General features: G+C 38.6%; 1 protein-coding gene across 7 annotated transcripts in view; it reads right to left on the minus strand.

Annotated features, from left to right (window-relative positions):
* The window catches only part of UBR3 (ubiquitin protein ligase E3 component n-recognin 3), a 148191-nt gene that overhangs the window by 92196 nt on the left and 34466 nt on the right, over nucleotides 1-21529 (minus strand). For 6 of the 7 annotated variants that reach the window (XM_075609107.1, XM_075609113.1, XM_075609110.1 and 3 more), the window contains exons 8-18: nucleotides 18885-19113; nucleotides 17600-17779; nucleotides 15014-15147; nucleotides 11726-11812; nucleotides 11539-11604; nucleotides 10751-10840; nucleotides 10319-10447; nucleotides 10177-10229; nucleotides 8155-8288; nucleotides 6692-6779; nucleotides 4404-4543 (exon numbers count right to left, since the gene is read on the minus strand). In XM_075609107.1, the coding sequence (XP_075465222.1) occupies nucleotides 4404-4543; nucleotides 6692-6779; nucleotides 8155-8288; nucleotides 10177-10229; nucleotides 10319-10447; nucleotides 10751-10840; nucleotides 11539-11604; nucleotides 11726-11812; nucleotides 15014-15147; nucleotides 17600-17779; nucleotides 18885-19113 (1330 nt within the window). The remainder of the gene's footprint in view (nucleotides 1-4403; nucleotides 4544-6691; nucleotides 6780-8154; nucleotides 8289-10176; nucleotides 10230-10318; nucleotides 10448-10750; nucleotides 10841-11538; nucleotides 11605-11725; nucleotides 11813-15013; nucleotides 15148-17599; nucleotides 17780-18884; nucleotides 19114-21529) is intronic. The other variant, XM_075609109.1, reaches the window with a different exon arrangement.

A 21529-nucleotide genomic window follows, 5' to 3' on the forward strand; every position in this document is an offset into this window, starting at 1 on the left:
CATATTATTGTGTTTTTTCACGGTCTAGATGGAACAGCACTTTGAAAATAGCAGAATATATCTTGAAGGCAAACAAGGGTATGTAACCAAGGGCTGAATAAAGATAAACTTAATGCGGATGACAGGAATCTGTGGGAATATTTACCATAGTTATACATCGTGCAGCATTTTCATTATTGGGGGTAATTAGGCTTTTCCCCTCGGAGCATAAATCGCTCATTGAAAGCTGAATACATTGCATCTAACAATCATTATGATGTTTTGTCATTATTTTGATCAATGACAATATGGGAAATTCGGCTACAGCATTGATATGTTATCTTCAATTATATCCCATGTTTGCCAACAGATCTAACAAAATGAAGAACTGAATAAACCATAGTCTATAAATCTTATTATATCCACTTGAAATTCTCTTCAACACGAACTCTTAGTTAAAAAAAAAAAAAAACGCTCATCAGTTCCATCCCACTGAACTGGCAATTAGCTGGTTTCCAGGCAGTTTTCAATGAGTCGTTTCATGAATCATGAGCTAAACCCTGAATTTTCAGACCATTTCAACATAATCACAGGATTCTAAAACAAGAAACATGCAAAAGGTGGAGAGTAGACTTTGAGCTCCACCAAGAGGCAAAAAGATGCACATACTGTACTACATACAAGCCTCCATCAGAAATGTAATTACCATTAAAAAGTGTGTATAATATATACGTGTGTGTGCATGTGTGTGTGTATATATGAATATGTGTGCATGTGTGTGTGTATATATGAATATGTGTGCATGTGTGTGTGTATATATGAATGTGTGTGCATGTGTGTGTGTATATATGAATATGTGTGCATGTGTGTGTGTATATATGAATATGTGTGCATGTGTGTGTGTATATATGAATATGTGTGCATGTGTGTGTATATATGAATATGTGTGCATGTGTGTGTGTGTGTATATATGAATATGTGTGCATGTGTGTGTGTATATATGAATATGTGTGCATGTGTGTATATATGAATATGTGTGCATGTGTGTGTATATATGAATATGTGTGCATGTGTGTGTGTGTATATATATATATATATATGAATATGTGTGCATGTGTGTGTATATATGAATATGTGTGCATGTGTGCGTATATATGAATATGTGTGCATGTGTGCGTATATATGAATATGTGTGCATGTGTGCGTATATATGAATGTGTGCATATATATGAATATGTGTGCATGTGTGTGTGTATATATGAATATGTGTGCGTGTGTGCGTGTGTGCGTGTGTGTGTGTGTGTGTGTGTGTGTGTCTATATATGAATATGTGTGCGTGTGTGTGTATATATGAATGTGTGTGCATGTGTGTGCATGTGTGTGCATGTGTGTGTGTATATATGAATATGTGTGCATGTGTGTGTGTATATATATATATATGAATATGTGTGCATGTGTGTGTGTATATGAATATGTGTGCATGTGTGTGTATATATGAATATGTGTGCATGTGTGTGTGTATATGAATATGTGTGCATGTGTGTGTGTATATATGAATATGTGTGCATGTGTGTGTATATATGAATATGTGTGCATGTGTGTGCATGTGTGTGTATATATGAATGTGTGTGCATGTGTGTGCATATATGAATGTGTGCGTATATATGAATATGTGTGCATGTGTGCGTGTATATATATGTGTGCGTGTATATATATGTGTATGTGTGCGTGTATATATATATATGTGTATGTGTGCGTGTATATATATATATATATGTGTATGTGTGCGTGTATATATATATATATATGTGTATGTGTGCGTGTATATATATGTGCATGTGTGTGTGTATATATGAATATGTGTGCATGTGTGTGCATGTGTGTGTATATATGAATATGTGTGCATGTGTGTGCATGTGTGTGTATATATGAATGTGTGTGCATGTGTGTGCATATATGAATGTGTGCGTATATATGAATATGTGTGCATGTGTGCGTGTATATATATGTGTGCGTGTATATATATGTGTATGTGTGCGTGTATATATATATATGTGTATGTGTGCGTGTATATATATATATGTGTATGTGTGCGTGTATATATATATATGTGTATGTGTGCGTGTATATATATGTGTATGTGTGCGTGTATATATATGTGTATGTGTGCGTGTATATATATGTGTATGTGTGCGTGTATATATATATATATATATATATGTGTATGTGTGCGTGTATATATATATATGTGTATGTGTGCGTGTATATATATATGTGTATGTGTGCGTGTATATATATATGTGTATGTGTGCGTGTATATATATATGTGTATGTGTGCGTGTATATATATATATATGTGTATGTGTGCGTGTATATATGTGTATGTGTGCGTGTATATATGTGTATGTGTGCGTGTATATATGTGTATGTGTGCGTATATATATGTGCAGTGTCCGACAAACCTATACATTTGCACGCCCGGGGCGAGTGGATTTACCATCGTGGCGAGCTCCTATTGGCCCAAGCAGCACACGTGTGGTACTAGGTGGCGAGTAGATTTTTTTGGTGATTTGTCGACCACTGTATATGTGTATGTGAGCGTATATGTGTATGTGTATGTGAGCGTATATGTGTATGTGTGCGTATATATGTGTGCGTATGTGTATGTGTGCGTATATATATGTGTGTGTGTATATATATGTGTATGTGTGCGTCTATATATGTGTATGTGTGCGTATATATATGTGTGCGTATATATATGTGTATGTGTGCGTCTATATATGTGTATGTGTGCGTCTATATATGTGTATGTGTGCGTCTATATATGTGTATGTGTGCGTATATATGTGTGTGTGTGTGCATGTATGTATGTATGTATGTGTGTACAGTATATGTGTGTGTATATATATGCGTATGTGTGTATGCGTACACTTATTTTGAATTTTGAAAATAATTATAATAAAGAATAAAAGAATACTAAAATATTATGCCGTCATCTCAATCATTAACTTGCATTATAGGCTGTATGAGCACGGGAAGGTTCACAATAGAAAATGCATTTATTCAATAATTGATAAGAAATCTGTAAATTTAATTTAGTACAAAATCAGTTCACAATATGTGTTTTTTTGCAGTACAATAAAGACTTCGCTATTATGAACTAGCATTTGGTATTAATGTAATATTTAAAGAAGCAAACCAATCAAAATTTGAAATGTATTTTTTTTTACTGCTCTAGATGGGCCCTCAGAGCTGAACTGCATGATCTTTTTACCTCCCAGGACCCTTTGGCTCATAGAGACATGCAGGGTTTTTTGGTTTACTTCCAGGGTATTTAAAAGATGGTGCCTGCGGTCATCCAATAGGAAGTTACAACACCATCTGTTGCGGCTTCCTATTGGCCCATACTTTAGCTGCAACTTTGTATTTCTGTGAGATTGAAGATCCAGATACTTAAAACTGTAAATATCTGTGACACCCGGGGGTGTTCCAGGGGCTGTAAATATCCTGTTTCAGCTCAGGAGACAACCCTGGTTCAAACAATATAAAAATAACAAAAGAGCAGCAGGGAGTGCAGTTTTAAGAATTTCGATGTCATTCATTTCAATGGAGCCGACGGTTTTATGAACCCAATGTTTTCCCATCTGACCCTGAACAATTGTAATGTATGTCTCTATTTATATAGCGCCAAAAGTGTACTCAGCGCTTCACAAAGAATACTGTACACGGAATTATAATAATACAATAAGTGCAGCAAAATCAGACAATAGGAAAGGAAATCCCTGCCCTGAAGAGCTTGCAATCGAAGGTTTGAGGGGAACTTACAGAGACAACAGGTGAGGGAATAAGTGCTGTAGATGGCTGTGCTTGGCCACAATGGGCAGTAGGCGTGACTGGGTGTGGGACAATAGCCATGAGTGCAGGCTATTGGGATGCTTTATTTGTGGGGCAAGTTTTAAGGTTAGTCAGTATTAAATGAAAAGGTTGACACCATTTGCATGGGAGGAGATAGCAGTGAGGCATGAATGAGAGCAAGTGTGTATGTCTGGCTTCAGGGAGATCCCCGGCAGCAGGAAGGAGTAGATAAAGGTGTGAATAGAGGATTTGTGTGGGTGTTTTTTATTGAGGGGTAAAGAAGAAGTTGTTGGGAGAGAGGTGTATAAATAATGGCGCAGTGGGGAAGTTGGAGAACAGAGATATTCACAAAGGAGTGAGGAAACCGTAAACAGAAAAGGCAAAAGGGAGGGCATAGTGAGACAATAGTCTGGCCTGATCAGAATCATGTTCGTATGTATATCTTTATTTACACAAGCATTTAATATTACACATCACACGTGGAAAAGTATTGCAGATCCTATTGACAGCAAAAGGATGAAAGGATCAGCTATTCAGTAGTAAGAGTATATGATGACGTATAGACATACCATTTGGTGTATACATTCCTTGTTGCATGGAGCCTCCAGGCTCAAACACAGGAGCTTTAAAGTCAGCCACAGTAGATAACACAGATTCAAAGCTGTAACTGCCTGGTATTATACCACTTTTGGGGTTGGGGTTTTCTGGAATTTAAACCATTAATTAAGGAACAGTAACTATAAGATTTCCTTAATGTCAACTACAAAACTGCATTTTTGCACATTGATGCAATAGTTCAAAGATACCCAGGAGACATAGTACTTTTAATATGGAGACACACTGGATGTTTCAGGACATAAGTGCTAAGCATTGTTGACACTCGTCCACCGAGTGAGATTTGAAGGCAATCGTTCACAAAAAAAAAAAACTTTGAGGTTAATTAATTAGTAACAGAACACCTAATGGCTACGTCATAGAGAATTGCAAAGTGCGGTGAAACAGCTTCAGGTGAGGAGAATCCTGCTTGTGCAGCAAACACAACATAGACAACATTTCTACAAAGTGCAGGTCTCCTCTAAGAGAGGTACAAAGTAGAGTTCTACTCACAAGTTCATAATTAAGTTCTCCATTGTGATGAACGGTCCATATTGGACCTGAAACGTTGTCTTTCCACTGTTCTTGGCTTTGAGAACTTCATTATGAACTTGTGAGTAGAGTTCTACTTTGTATTTGTCTTAGAGGAGACCTGCACTTTGAAGAAATTGTTTTACTAAATAGAGAGCCATATAATAATAATAAATAGCATGTTCTTGTATAGCGCTGCTAGTTTTACGTAGCGCTTTACAGATACATTTTTGCAAGCACAGCCCCATGGATCTTACAATCTATGTTTTTGGTGCCTGAGGCACAGGGAGATAAAATGACTTGCCCAAGGTCACAAGGAGCAGATACCGGGAATTGAACCAGGTTCCCCTGCTTCAAACTCAGTACCAGTCAGTGTCTTCAGTGAGCCACTCCTTCTCACCATATGCATTTTCTTACCGAAATGAAATTTAAGATATGTTCATACTACAGTGTTACAGTGTTACAGTGTGTTCATAATCCCCCCCCCCCCCCCCCCCACCTTAAAGTGATTCACTGTCATTTTAAGAAGGATTTGGGTTGTAACCAACTTGGACAAATCGTATCCCCATAACCTTTTTCAAAAAACTTCTTGAAATCTATTGATCTAAAGACCTATGATCGAATGTTACAAGAATGAAAGAGTAATTATAATTATGACTACCAAATGAATGCTTCCAGCATATCTATCATATGTATTTTTATTTATTTCTTGATTTGCAGTGGCCGCAAGAGGCCCAGCTTTTCTTGAATAGTCAAGCATAATTATTGATCTCCTGCCCAATATTAACTAAAACAAACACTGTCAAAATGTATACTGCAGAACAGAGGATAATGGTAAAATAACACAAAATCACACAAGGGACAAGAAGAACGGCTATATAAGTTAATAGGTGCACAGAGACTTGTCTATTATAAATGTTGTCATCTGGCACAGACTAAGCAAAGTGAGGATTTCTTTCATATGAACTGTGTGATATGTCAAATTAAATAACATGTCTCTGTATACCTATTATATAAAAACAATTGTTCAATAGGTGTTAATGTAGCTTTGGTGGGAATCCAATTCCCCAAATTATCTTAAGTGCTATATATTTTTAATATAAACATGCAAGATGAAACCTTACATAGAACCAGAGCAGAGAAGTCACAGCTTTTGATCTCAGTAAAAGGACATATAGTGGGGAATTCATGAGGGTCAGGTAACAGGCATCAAAGCTGGATCTGTGTTAACTGCCATTCAAGTCATTGGCAGCTTATAATGATCAAGCTCAGATTCCCGTATCAAAGCTTTGTGACCCCTCCCCCCCCTATAATGTTCCATGTGCTCTAGAACAGGGGTGGCCAACTCCAGTCCTCAAGGGCCACCAACGGGTCAGGTTTTCAGGATATCCCGGCTTCAGCACAGGTGGCTCAATCCGTGGCTCAGTTTTAATGACCGAGTCACCTGGATTCAGAGATATCCTGAAAACCTGACCTGTTGGTGGCCCTCGAGGACTGGAGTTGGCCATCCCTGCTCTAGAAGCAGTAGGTGTCTTTCTCCCCTCTAAACGGTGAGGAACAATGTATAAGAACGATAAAAGGCTTGGCTCCCAATTTCCTCTAGCTATGCCACATTTGTGCAATAATTATAATAATATACTTGAAAATGTTTTGCAATACAATACATTGCCCAAAAAGCTATTTGATGGTAAGAAAATGCCATCTGGTTGGCAAATGGTACAAAAAAAAGGATATAAGATCCAGCAACGAGCTGTGTGTCCTGTCATTCATACAGAGTTGAGCGATCATCTCTGCCCGGAGAATCTCATCATCTGTCATTCCTTAGGTAATTAAAAAAAAGCAGACGTTAATACATTTACGACTTTTAGTGCTGAAGTTTTTTATAGATTAGTTCTATTACATAAAATTGTCCCAGATCCTTAATAAACATTCTAAAATGCATATGCAAGTCAGCACTTACTCCCTGACAGTACAGGGTAAAAAGTGCAAACTAGTTCCAATCTTTCGCCTTTCATAAACTTGTTGTTTACCTACTTTAGATAGATTTTTTCACTGCTATGAAGCACTAAATTTGGACGCAATTTAAGAATTTCAAATGTATGCAGATTCCTTATATTATTTATAGAAGCGTGTTAAAGCAGAGGTCTCACAGTAAATAGAAACTTTAACCTATTATCTTTTATGGACCAGAATAAAAATACTTTTCACAAATAAGATGCGTGAAATTAAATACACTGCAACTTTTTAGATCTCTGCAAATAAAGAAAAGTCAGAGAAAAAAACTGACTTGATCAACAGGCAACAAACAGTAAAATATGATATCTACACATATGGTTTAGTAAGCAGACAGGTGCTGTATTCAAGAATGCTAAAAAAATGCTGTTATTTGTAGCTTTAGTGTAGACAAAAGGTAGAATTGACTTTAGTTAAAAATGTGGGAATAGTTACCCACGTGTATAAAAATACCATCCTGCAAATCATTAAGATACCCATTTACCTTAATCATTAAACACTCGCTGTAAAAACATATGTACAGTAGTAAGATAGCACTTTAGTAAAACTTTGGTAAGCTGAAGTGTGATATTATGGCCGCGGTTTTAAACGCAGCTGATTAATATTGGTCTTCCCTGCCTTTGAACGTGAATTTTTTTTTAAATAGTTCTTTTTAAGCAGGAACTTTTATAGTGCATAAATCTCTCATATTTAAACTTGTGTCCATTACACAGAGGACCCTATTCAATATGGAGAGAAGTACAGTACCAGTTCACATTACATTAAGCTGCAGGTTACATAGTTGATGAGGTTGGAAAAAAAAAAAAAAAGACACATGTCCACCAAGTTCAACCTATGCTAAATTTAGACAACAGATGCTTATCCTAGGTTGGTCTTCTGACGTTCCCTCAATGTCCTTATGATATTCAAAGTATGTAATTCTATTATTACTCATTTTCTCTAGAGAGACAGCGTTCCGAAGCAGTCAACACACTCGGAATTAAGTGGAATAACCCTGCTCTGCCGTTTGCATCACCAAGTGACTTGTCGCAACCATGTAATTGCTGTTCAAGCGATTACATGATCGCAATCCCCAAAGTCTATGGCCACTCTACTGTGCCAGTTGACTGAATTGGAAAGGTTAACTTCTATTTCAGTAAATGCATCGTCTTTTTCTATCAAACAGTTGTAACGCTTACTTACCTAAATGTAAACGAAGACTTAAAAGAATGACGAGAAATGTAAGAGCGCCTTCCAGCATTGACCTCTCATGTTCGGAATCAAGAACGGTGTTTTGATGCTGGGATGCCATCGTTAACAAATCCACCACTTTGAATCTATGGGATAGAAGCAGACAGCCATAGTTAGAGCAGCATGTCAACATACTGCAATAATGCACATGAAAACTAGTAAGGTAAGAAACAAAAGCCCAGACCTTTTAGAATTGAAGTTTTATATTTGTATCACTGTTCCGTTTTTCTCTTTTTTTTTAATCTTTGTTTTTCTTGGTTATTGTTCATGTTTGAAAGAAAACATATATTCTATTCTGCTCTCCTATTACTTTAAGTAATAATACATCAAGGTGCAATAGAGGAAAATGTATGGTTGCAGAAAATGGTCCCAAAGGGATCAAGAAAAAAGACCCTCCAAATGCATGCACTCTATGATTGTATAAGGCTGATAAAGTATTTAGAAGTTACAATGGCTCCTGGAGATATCAGGGTCTTAATAAAAACAAAAATAATAAAATTTTATTACATCAATATACGTGACAATGTGAATTTAAACTAATAAAAAACAATGTTATAAAATCCCCATAGAGGAGTGGTAATATTGCTTGTCTTTAATGCCGCAAATTTATATAGGCAGTTCTTTTGTTAATTTTACCAGAATAGAATAATAATGTGGATAGGACTATTCTGGTGAAAGTAACTTTCAGCATAATCACCTTTTACATCCACAGTTCAGACACACCTGTATAAACTCCATATGCAAAACTGTCAAAAACTATTAGAGGACAAAAATGTGCCCAAATGCAAGAGACATTGTGTGTCAAAATAGAACTATTTCATATACCATATCCAACCTGGAAATGAGTATATATGCTATTACCAACTTATAAGTAATTCATGTGATATTATCTGTCGAAACATTTTATAAAAATCTGCAACCCAGTGACTCACTCAGAGAAAACAAAACTGATAATCTCATGTGTTATATTTAAGTCACTTGGAGGCAGTATATATACAGTGCCACAAATTATTGATGATTTTTTTCTGGGAGACAATAGTACTCCGCTGATGTCGCAGTAATATTGAACTTTACCGTTAGGGTAAAATAAACAAAAGAACTGCCTATATAAATTTTGGGCATTAAAGACAAGCAATATTACCACTCCTCTACGGGGATTTTATAACATTGTTTTTTATTAGATTAAATTCACATTGTCACGTATATTGATGTAATAAAATTGTATTATTTTTGTTTTTATTAAGACCCTGATATCTCCATAGGAGCCATTGTAACTTCTAAATACTTTATCAGCCTTATACAATCATAGAATGCATGCATTTGGAGGGTCTTTTTTCTTGATCCCTTTGGGACCATTTTCTGCAACTATTATTCATGTTTGTCACTTTGTGTATCATATTGTAGAAGAACCTTTGGTGGTCCATCTCCCTTTTGGGCGTGGCTTTGTGAGCGGCCAATAGAGCATAAGCACATACACTCTGGATTAGCCAATTACATAGTCGCTCACCGGCCATGTCGATACCGGCTTGGCTACTTAAAAGGTACTGCAATTTTTTACCTTCATAAACCTTTATCGTTTGTTTTTGCGTTTTTTTTGTAGCACGAAAGGCGTAGGTGGTGCACATTTTATCTTGTTGTCCATGAGACTTCAATAAACATTATTTTTATTGGGGGTCGCATTGCGATTTTTTTGCTGTACGGTAGTGCTCCGTTTTTCATCTCTTTCTATAATTGGAGTTTGGCGGAAGTAAAAGATTTGGGTTCTTGAATTCCAATATTATGAAGATTTGACTATGAATAGAGAAATCAATGTTCTATACAGTTACAAGTGTTACCATGAATGCTTATATTTTGCAGGTTCCTTGTCATTGTCGAAGGAGATGTAGTGTCATGAAATGTATTCCTATCTACTGAATTTCCATTAAAATAAACTGCTTCTATAACATTTCCATGATAACCATTCTTTACTCTTACCTTTCAAAAACTGATGAAATGAAGTAATCTGGGTCTAGCCTTGAAGCACAAACCTAACAAAGCAATAGAAACACAGATATTACTGGGAATTCCAAGCTTGCTGTAAGCACAATATCTAATGATCTATTTTCACAGATCTTACCTGCAACAAATAAATGTCTGGGTCGATCATGGAATTACAAAAATGTGACTGCACATATGTCATAGCTTGTCCTTTTATTTGTAGACCATTTCTTACCCACATATTGCTGTGTACTTCAGACAAACTTGCCTGTTATGAAGACAGAAATTGTTAGAAATTATAATCAGACAATTGTTTGTTACAACACAAAGCTATCACGACAGAGAAATATAGATTAGAACATCCTATAGTATAAATCTCAAGAGCATCATTTTACTAAATGGTTTGTTAAAATAAAAATACAATTCATATCTTCAAGTGCTAAATGGATATCCAGCAATAAGACAAGTCAAAATCTTTTGTTATGAAAGCCACATTTTTAAGCAGTCACACAAGTCTCACGACAATTACAACCGTAAGCTTAGAACATTTTAAATGGACTGATCTTTGTACCTGAATTAGAAGTGGGTGAACCATGAGTTTCATCAGCATTTCCTGGTCAGGCAAAATAGAATCCAAGTCTATTTCTTGACATTTCACAGCCTGCAGCGAACAGGAAAAAAAAAAGGAAGAAAATACAATTTATCTTCATTTTATTTGTGTGCACATAGCTTAAGATTGCTTTTACATTACAATTAGCAAGATCATTATTCCTGGTTACTCTGGGTCATGGCTCATTTTCTGCATAGATCCAAGTGGTCATTTATTAATTTATTCGTTAAAACCTGGCAGAGAAATAATTTTGTGGTGTGCAACATCTGTAAGGTGTTCACCACAAAAATAAATAATTAAATAAATAAAGAGGGGGAGGGGGGGGAAGGAAATCGGTATTTGAGTTCATAGAAAGAGCGGTTTAAAGACTTAGGATGTGAATACAAGAGGAGGAACATAACCATTACTTGCAAAACACAAGAATAACATGAGCTTCTAAAGTTGTAATTTCTTGTGTGTAAGCTATAACTACAGGATACAGAACAATAAATTAATATGACATGCAGTAGATCAATGGTTTTCAAAAAAATTTTTTATTTAGGAACCCTGTAATTATATTGTGAATTTCTTTGGAACCCAAACCCTCTCTAATAGCGTGTCGGAGATCAGATGCATTGAAAATTCTTCTGTATTTGGTACAATTTTCAAATGCCCTGAAAATTGCATGGAAACCTTTAGGGATGCCCGGGGAACCCAAGGGGCCCTATAAACCCGGTTGAAAAACACTGCAATAGACATTCAAAACTTACCTTGCTCAAAAACATGGCATAGTATCGATGCAGAGGCAAATGAAAGGTAACCTGATTTGGAGCAGGCTGAAAAGAGAAACGTCAACTTATTCTGTAAGTAGGACATCCTGAGTTCTTACACAGAAGAAGTTTATAAAACCATCACTATGATCAACGTAATCATAATAAACAAGGTAGACATACAAACCTCATCTACAAAGTTGATGGCATCGAACCAATCCTCAAGTGCTTCAAGGCAATATCTAACAACATTCCTTGTGTATTCCTGTGTCTCCTATGAAAAAAAAAAAAAAAAGAAGTAGGTGTTGGGTCCTAATATTTAAATAATATTGACACATACACAAGTCCGTTCTTTAAAATTCAAGAACATTATGTCCCCAATCAAAGCAACACTCCTGGTTTTATTGAAGTAAAATTTCTTTAGCGGCACCTACCACAATCAGCAAAATTCCCTCTCAGTGAATGCAGTTGATTGATGCGGAAGTCAGTGGTGACGGAAGTGACGTTACTGCTGGCAGATTAGGCTGTCAGTGTTGCCAGCTGCCAGCAGGAGTCACCAGAGAGGAAGGAAGTAAGCGAGAGGAGGAAGGCAGCGAGACACACATACACACACACACAGCGCCGCCAAACACCCAGCGCCGAGTGAGCTGCTGAGCACAAGCGAGCTGCCGAGAACCCCCCCCCCCCCCAAAAGCCACCGAGCACCCATCCCTCGCCGCCAAGCACCTATCCCCCCCGTGAGCCGCAGCCGGGGGAGAGAGTGGGGGCTGCTCCGGGCAGGGGACTCAGACACCCCACCCATGTCTCCGTACCTCCACTGGGGTGGGGGGGAGTCAGGGATGGGGGGCAGGACCCCGAGAATAACACACACACACATGCACGGAATTCAGTTACTAGAAATATAGAAGTGCAAATAGCTAAAACACGCGTTCTAAGTCAAACTTTTTTGTTTTGGCACTGAAATTGTGTTTTGATTATTTATTAAAAATATCACCATTACAAATACAATTTCTGTGACAAAACAGTTTCACATAAAATGCATGTGATCAGAACACACAACTTTTTTTGTACATTTCCTTGCTACTTTACAGAGTTTGCATATACTGTAGATATACGGAATCGTATACATTTTGGTTCTTCTACTGGTTGTTTTCCCACCTCCATTTTTTTTTATTGTAAGCCCCACCCTCCTGGTGTTGGTTACTAAAGTAAACAATAACTTAACAGTGAGGGTAGAGGTTAAGCTCCACCCAGTGGTGACACAGCAGTACTGTGTCATAGTTGGTATAAACGGCAGGAGCAGAGGATTCTGGGAGTGCGTTCCAGCATGCAAGAGAAAAGCTTCAGAGTAGAGGTTGGGAAGAAGTTCCCCAGGAGTATAGATTAGGCCCCCCTTTTATTGGGTTTCACACTGCCTCTTCAGATAGGATCCAATAATATGGCCAAAAGAGAGAAGAGCATGTTCCATTAACGGGAATGCAAACATGCATCAGTGCCAGAAGTGTCCCCAGACTGTCTGGGGATCAGCCCTATTCGTGGATCCCCACCCACAGTATTCACCAACCGCTGAGGAAGTGGCAGTTCCAAAGCAGGGATTAGAAAGGAACCGTAACATTGCACAGAATTGGCCAGGATCTCCGCATGGGCTAACAGTAAAAGGGCCAATAAGACTAAACAAGAATGGGGCCCGGTCCACAATATGGGGCCAGTAAAGTAATAAGCAAATGTACCTCCCATGTGTGTTGAGTGGGCACCAGGAAAGACTGTCAAGAATGATCGCAGTATGAATGAAAACGAAGTGCAGCTTTGTCAATCTACATGTACTGTGACCGCAGAGTTCCCAAGCCTGGTAACAAATGATTGAAGCTGAACAATAAAAACACCACCAGCCCATCCTTTCCTATGCCCAACCGACACCAGACAGCACCCTGAGACAAGGTAAATCAATGTGGATGTTCAATACAAAACTACACGGATGTAACCTCCCTAGGGAGCTGGGTAGGGAGGGTTACATTACTTTATTGTACGTATCTTTTATATTATTTTTTTAAATAGGAGGATTGAAGCAGTAGTCTCTGCAGCTGAAATGCGTTAATTTAAACTCTGGGGACTCCCTACTTCCCGAGATACTTACCTCCATAGGAGGTGCCCCTAGGAGCCCCAGCTTGCCTCGCTGGGGCTGCCATAATGGCAGTTTAAATGTCCTGCATCACACAGGCCAATAGGAAGCCATGACTGCTTCCTATTGGCCCGTGGGCCTAGAACATTTAAACCTGCAGCGCTGGTACCAACACCCTCTATGGAGGTATGTGTCTCGGGAAGCAGGGGGTTGGGAGAGGAAACTTTTTTTTGAGAATATATGCTCCTTTCAGGTTTCTTTCATATATTCAATTCACACATGGTAACTCCCCTTACCGATGCTGCCCCCTGGTTTGTTTTTATGACCCCCATCGTTTAAGGCAATACCATGCATTATTTTAACCTGCAGTTCACCCACTGACACTTCTAGGGACAGTACACTTCCAAAGCTCCCTTCACATCAGAGAATACTGACTAAGACAAGCACACAAATCTACAACCTTGTACACAACACTTAAAAGCACTAATTGGTTTGTGGAGGAAATATGCCCTGGGTGCCGTGATCATGCACCATCAAGTGAGTTACAAAGCATAACATGTGGGAAACGAGACCAGCAAATTTAAATATCAGCAAGTTCCATTTTATCCTTCTTGAGGGACGTGTTCTTCATGGCTAAAGAACTTTAGTCCTCAATAAGGATACTCAGCATGTGGGAATTTTTTTTAGTTTAATATTAACATAAAGTAAAAAGTAAAACTAGATTATCTCATGCAGGGGAGCGCAAACTTTTGAAGCTGCACCCCCCTGCCTGGCCTCCCCCGGTCTCGCGCCCCCTCTCCTACCTGCATCAAATGACGCTCCCGGGCCACGTGACGTCACATGATCCAGCGCCGTCAAATGATGCTGCCTTGCCATGGAGACGCGGCTGAATCCCGGTAAGTGTTACTGTTGCAGAGGGGATCCCCGGCATTTACTTTAAATGCCTTGGGGAGGAGCGCGAGACCTCTGCAACCGCCAGCACCCCCCCCCCCCCAGACAAATCTCCCACCCACCCTGGGGGGCGCGCCCCCCAGTATGCGCACCGCTGATCTAATGTAACTAAAGTCTAGCAGAAACAAGTAGAATTACATAGGACGTAGGAAGGCAAACACACACGTGAGAAGTCTAGCAACATTTATTGTACCACCATCATGTTTCAGTTACAAGGGGGACCTTCAGTAAATTATTACCTGGTTGAGAAATGTTCCTTTAGGAGTGAAGCACCAATGTCACAAATAAACAATGGAGAAACCCAGCAGTTAATGCAAAAAGACATGTACATTCATACTAGTGAATAAGTATCCAACACATTTATGCTTCAACACAATAAGAATGCCACAAAATATTTGTCCTTACCCTAACTTTGCAATGTGACAAAAGTCCCCACATTGGTTGAGCACAGGCTTCAAGTTCAGCAGCAAATGCAGCATAGTACGTCTGGGATTCAAATTCTACATGCTCACTGAGCTCCCGCTTATTTAAATTCATACCTTAAAAGTGGTTAAAAAAAATTTACATTTTTTTTTTTAAATAAAATCACTAAATGTTTCCGTAATCAAATAAACATACTGGTTAATAGCGTGGAGTACAACTAGAGAAATTATGTAGTTTACGAATAAAATGAGGATCTTCTCTATTTGTAATTGTCTCTTCGTCAACACACAACAAAAACAAGTTAGTGAGTCTCCACGCCAAGTAATAATTGAAGCAGATTTTTTAGCTACCATAGCAAATACATGAGTAAATTAATGAATATACATACAATTTTCAGTCAAACAATACACTAGTTCATTGGGAGGCTAACTTTATGTTATCAGCAATCTATTGGAGATTGGAGAGAAATCTGGATATCCTGTATTTGAGGATTTTTGGTTATACCCCAGAGTGAAACATTTTACTTGCAAAGGTAAGAATTCAAAATAAACCTCTTCTTATATATTAAAAAAAAAAAAAAAAAGTGATCTGCAGGTAAACACTTGATAAAAGTACTGATAAGATCTATATTTCTATTTCAGTGAGAATTAGTGAATGTTTATCATTTCATGCCATTCATTAATATGGGTGAAAACATTGGCTATAGAAAAAAAAGAACAATAGACATGAGCGATGATAGAGATATACACACACACACACAGGAAAAAACACTAGCATAACAAGGACCGGAGTTAGTATGTCCTAATATATAAATGTAATAAATGTAAGAGAGGCATCAGTATGCTGGTTACCATGGATATAAGATTAGTAATAAGATAATGATCTAATATGAAACCATAAATCAGTTAATATGTGAAAGGCAAGTCCGTTGCTGCTTCAAATAGTGTGCTTATCTTCACATTGAAATATATCTATACATAAACGCACACACTTCCCATGGCATAATAAAGTTTTCATTTAAACAGATTAAGATGTATATAAAAAATACAATTTTAAAAAACCGCACTCACAATTGAGGTGTAGTCACATGCGCATACGGGAGGTATAGATGTCCTTTCGACCGCTTTTCCTCGGGGCTAATGCTGTGTTGTAAGTGCTCCTGCCCGGTGTTTTTCTTCCTTTGATCTGTGCGGTCCCCAACATCAGATCACGCTGCAACCGGAGGACGGATCTGCCGGTAGGGAGCGCTAGGACCGCGCAGATCAAGGGAAGAAAAACACCGGGCAACACATCCGCAGCAGGAGCGCTTACAACACAGCATTAGATTTAAAGAACATCTAAACCTTCCGTATGCACATGTGACTACATCTCAAATTGGAGAGAGAGGGAGAGAGGGAGAAAGGGAGAGAGGGAGAGAGGGAGAGAGGGAGAGAGGGAGAGAGGGAGAGAGGGAGAGAGGGATCTTAAAATCAGTTTAAATTACATAAAAAAACCTTATGCCATGGGAAGGGTTTGCGCTTCTTATGTATAGATATAAAACTCTGTATTAGAATTTATATTTATCTATAGATAAAGAATTGTATTCCATTTAACATTGGAAACATACCAAGTTTTTTGGGGTATATATTCATTATTATTATTTTCCACCATACCGGAACCAGGGGGGGAGGGGGTGGGGGGGACGTGTTCCCTCACAAAAATGGCATTGGTGTTAGGGCTCGCTCTAGCCACAAATAGAAAGTTGCATTAACGGGAGAGGACGTTCCAACTTTCTATTAATTACCCGGTGGTCATATTTGTCGTTTTCCTTGCATGAAAACGAACACAAAAACGTCAAATATCTTAGGAACCGGAGTTTCAGAGATGGCGGGAGACCACGGGGAGCCCCTGGGCCAGGTAGGCATACCTAAAAATATATTGGGAGCGAGGTTGCTGCCTTAAACCTGATATTGAAAGGGATTACAAATGAGTATAAGTTGCTGGCACCTAGGACAGGTAAGGAGTTACACAATTATAATTTTAGCCATTAGAAAGTCTTCTAACTTCTTAATCATATACTACTATTATACTGGTCTATTATTACGGCACTTAAATATGGCTTCTTTTTTTAAGTTGTCAGCTGTATGACAATAAAAAATAGTCTAAGGAAGAGGGACGTAGTTAATACTAGTCTATAGTAGGCTTGCACTTCATATTTTTTTTGTGGGAGTGTATGAGCCATGCAGATTTGGATAGCTCGTACCACATCCTTAAGCATTTGATTAACCCAGGGGTGCTCAACTCCAGTCCTCAATCCCCTCCCAACAGGACAGGTTTTCAGGATATCCCTACTTCAGCACAGGTGGCTCAATCAATCCTGCTTTAGCAAAGGTGTCTTCAACTGAGCCGCCTGTGCTGAAGCTGGGATATCCTGAAAACCTGACCTGTTGAGGGGGCTTGAGAACTGGAGATCAGCACCCTTGGGGTTAACCCATCTAGCTGAATATGTTAAGCCTACAAAGGTGAGCTTATAACACACACAGAAGATCATGAATATAAAAACCTATACCACATTTCAACAGAACCCACCTTGAAAGAAAGATACAAAGGTCATCCAGGTGTCCAATAGCCCGTGATCCTCCAAGAATTTCTTAGCTACACTTTGGTGTGAAAGGATATTTATAAAGTCACTAACAAGTGGCCAATAGGTGTTGTTCTTCAGTAATGCTTCTCCGCAGTTTACCACAACATGTGAACTGTTTTCTTCATCTAGGGGAGAAAAATAATTAGTCCAACGTCCGTGAAGAGCATTAATTTAAATTCAATTTTGGAGCATTTACTGCTCCTAAACTTGCAACGTTTTTAGCTCTTATGTATACATATAGGGTATTGATATATATCAAAATTATTGAAGTATTACCAGATTGCATGTGCACACGCAAACGATTTGATTATTTGGAATCAATGACCCAGGGGTCTAATTAAACTCAGGATAAAGGTCACTGCTTAGAGCAGTAGCAAAAAATAATAATTTTGATACAGGCAATAGCAAAATTGTCCTTAATAATTACATACAGGAGAAAATATAATATAATATAAATATATATATATATATAGTGACAAAATGCCCTTTTGGCTTAACAGTTTTTGTCTGGGATTATTTATATATATATATATATATATATATATATATATATATATATATATATATATATATATATATATATATAATACATTACTGTCTTCTAGGGTAAACCGCAACACAGATCCAGCTCTGGTTCAAATGTTTTTATTTGATTCAACACTTCAGCAGGTGCAATAAGATAAACAAAATAAATCCTTGCTCTGAGCACTAACTAGACAGAAGTTCTCTAGTTATCTTTGGCTGGCTCCTCAACTTACCAAATAACATAAAACGCAGGTATCAAAACAAAATTGCTGCAGACAAGTGTCTATTTGTATTCTCCCAGCTCTCTTGGCTAGAATAGGAGAGAGGGGAAGAACTGTCCCAGTCTGGACTTTTTAAACCCTGTTAATTAGGCCCAGGTGATCTGCAACTGGCTTCACCTGCAGAACCTCCACTGTTCTTTGCAAGACCTGGCATGGATTCCTAAAGGCAGCTTGGAAGGCTGTGGAGCAGGATCCTCCCCTTACTTTTAATTCTTAATAGGGATAGGTAGAATTTGCCAAAGCAGGCCTTATATATAAAATACACAACTACACATGGATCCACAACACTAGCATTTGCTACAGATTATTCCGCTTTGGAAGAATTCAGGAATCTTATCCAATGTTTACAGCTTTGTTTTAGCTGCTTCAGTGATATGAATGTGCAATATAACCGACTTTAAAGGGAGAATGAAAGGAGTATTACCTTGCAAATCACTATTGATAAGGCAACTTTGCATCATATACAGCAGGACAGTGACCATAATATCCAGAAGATGACACTCTTCCGTGACCTGACGTGCCAGTTCCTCGTTGCTGAACAGCTGGACACTGATGTGCACAATTCGATTAGACATGGTGTCCGATTCACTGCTTATCTTCAATGTTTTCATGATGAAAACATAATGCTGAACAAAGGTTTTTGTAAAAGCAATCTGCAATTTAAGAAACAAATATTAACAGATTGTGTAGATGGCTACATTGGTTTTCTGTTTAGCATCAAAAACTCTTGCAGTTCATTTTGGCACCGATTTTTTTTTACAGTAGCAATGCTAACTTATTACACAAACATTTGCTTTATTAAAGATTAAATTACTTACTAGACTGTATGTACACACACACACCCTGAATGGGCTATTAGGAGTCTTACAGCAGATGACTGCTTCGTAAATATGGGCCTCAATGTTTTAATAGTAACATTATAAATATAAAAATCCAGATCCACCTAAAACTGTCCATTCTTCAATAATGCTGAAGATTAATACGAATTAAGTATGATGTCATTCTCTTCCATGTTTCTGGGTAAACTCGACCCAGTGACTTGTTTTTTCTGATTTAGGCTTTCAGTGGCTGAGCCACCTGTGCTGAAGCATAGATATCCTTAAGACTTATCCTGTTGGTGGCCCTTGAGGACTGGAGTTGCCCACCCCCACCCTATTCAATATTAAGCTGGTACAGTTTAGCACCACCATGTGACACACCTAAAAGCATCCTGATACACTGAGGAATTTAACTTTAAAATGCCCAGTTAAGTGAAACTGCTGAAGTATGTATGTCTTTATTTATATAGCGCCATTAATGTACATAGCGCTTCACAGCAGTAATACACATGAGAATCATATAAATAACAAATTAGAAATAACACATAAAGGAGAGAAGTGCTTCAGACAAAAGTACCATTTAGGAAAAGGAGTCCCTGCTCAGAAGAGCTTACAATCTAATTGGTTGGTAGGAAGAACGTCCAGAGACAGTAGGACGGAGTTCTGGTAAGTGCGTCTGCAAGGGTCCAAGGTTTATGTATGAGGTGTTAATGATCAGCCATGGAGCTACTCATATGCTTCCTTAAGCAGTTGTGCAAGTTGTGCAATTATGCAAGTCTGCTGATACCAGACAAGTGCCAGACTGCATTTTATGTGCCAAAATGATAGATGCTGTGAGCAATTTTTGACTTCACAATGACATGTACTCTATCTCCCCATAACACCTGTATCAGGAGTAACACCCTATTATGGCAGGAAAATAACAATTTACTTTTCTTTTTGCATAAAATGAATGGTAATAATATCTGCTGCTGAGTAATCTGCACCAAATGTAATTGAAGCCATGTATTCTTTTTGGCTACTAATCTGCCCTGCCTAACATATAAATCCTGGTACCAGCGCATCATGAGGGAAATAGAGGAAAACAGAGAGGATTGGCTGAGGGATGCCATCATTGAATATTTAGCCTCAAAGTGCAGTCACTCTGTATTATAATGATGAGAACGTCTGCTACCTCATGAGTGTGGAGAGTAGGCAGAGCCATCTATATGGACCGGGTAGAGTATCAACCTGAACGGGATCCCAAAATGGTGTACTCGGTCACTGTTACCGACTACGAGGGCAGGTTAGTTAAAAAGCCTGACCCTTACTATTGAGGGGGTAAAGATTCTCCACGTTGGGAGGGATCTGTAATGCCTTACTGTGTTAGGAATATACTATCAACTGCCTACTAACAATTGTTATAGTATAATTGTTATGTATTGTTCCAGGGTGTTCCAGCTGAAGGATGGTACACAAATTTAGGTTCTCAGCGGGGTCCGTGAGATTTCACCAGGGGGAGTGTGTAGTCATTTATTCTTTTTGGCTACTAATCTGCCCTGCCACATATAAACCCTAGTACCAGCGCAGGCAGTGTTAGGATTAATCCGGGTTTTCCCCTGCAGTAAGCAGCGATCGAGTGACAGGGGGGGCGGACTAAGGCCTGTGTTCTGCCCAATCAGGGGCTCAGACCTTGCACATCCAAATTTAGTCAATGATCTCTCCCCTGAGAGAGTGTTCCAGGGAGCGTGGAGTCAGGGCTCTGACCACCTTCCATCTCCTCCTTATGGGGGTAGGACTACTACCTCCTATTCCACCAGGGAATAGGGGAAGAGCTAGGGTAGACCCTCGGGCCCTAGCCTGGGGATTGATTCTACGGACCATCCAGAAGGAAGGAATAGAAGTCAACCAGTTATATGTTGTCTTCATTGTTCTGCTGTCGTGAAGAATAAAAAAAGTGTTCCAGTTTGATAAATTCCTGCCTGAGACTGCAATTAATCAGGGGGGGTAGAAGAAGAGTTTCTCCTGCAGGGATTGCCTCCAGCACTACTGGAGCCTGCTGGAGATGGAGGTGCAGCACCAGTGAGAAATAACCAACCATCACCCCAAAAGCCTGTCCTGTCTTCCCCATTAACACCGGCGGAAACTCAGCACTCCTGTGAGACAGCAGGTAACCAGCACATGACACCCTGTAATAGCGTAATCTTCCAGAGGGTGGGAGAAAACCTGTTACATAATAAAAAAAGAAATACATTTAAAAATAAAGGAAGGA

The sequence above is a fragment of the Ascaphus truei genome, chromosome 7 (genome assembly GCF_040206685.1).
Source record: "Ascaphus truei isolate aAscTru1 chromosome 7, aAscTru1.hap1, whole genome shotgun sequence".
NCBI lineage: Eukaryota > Metazoa > Chordata > Amphibia > Anura > Ascaphidae > Ascaphus > Ascaphus truei.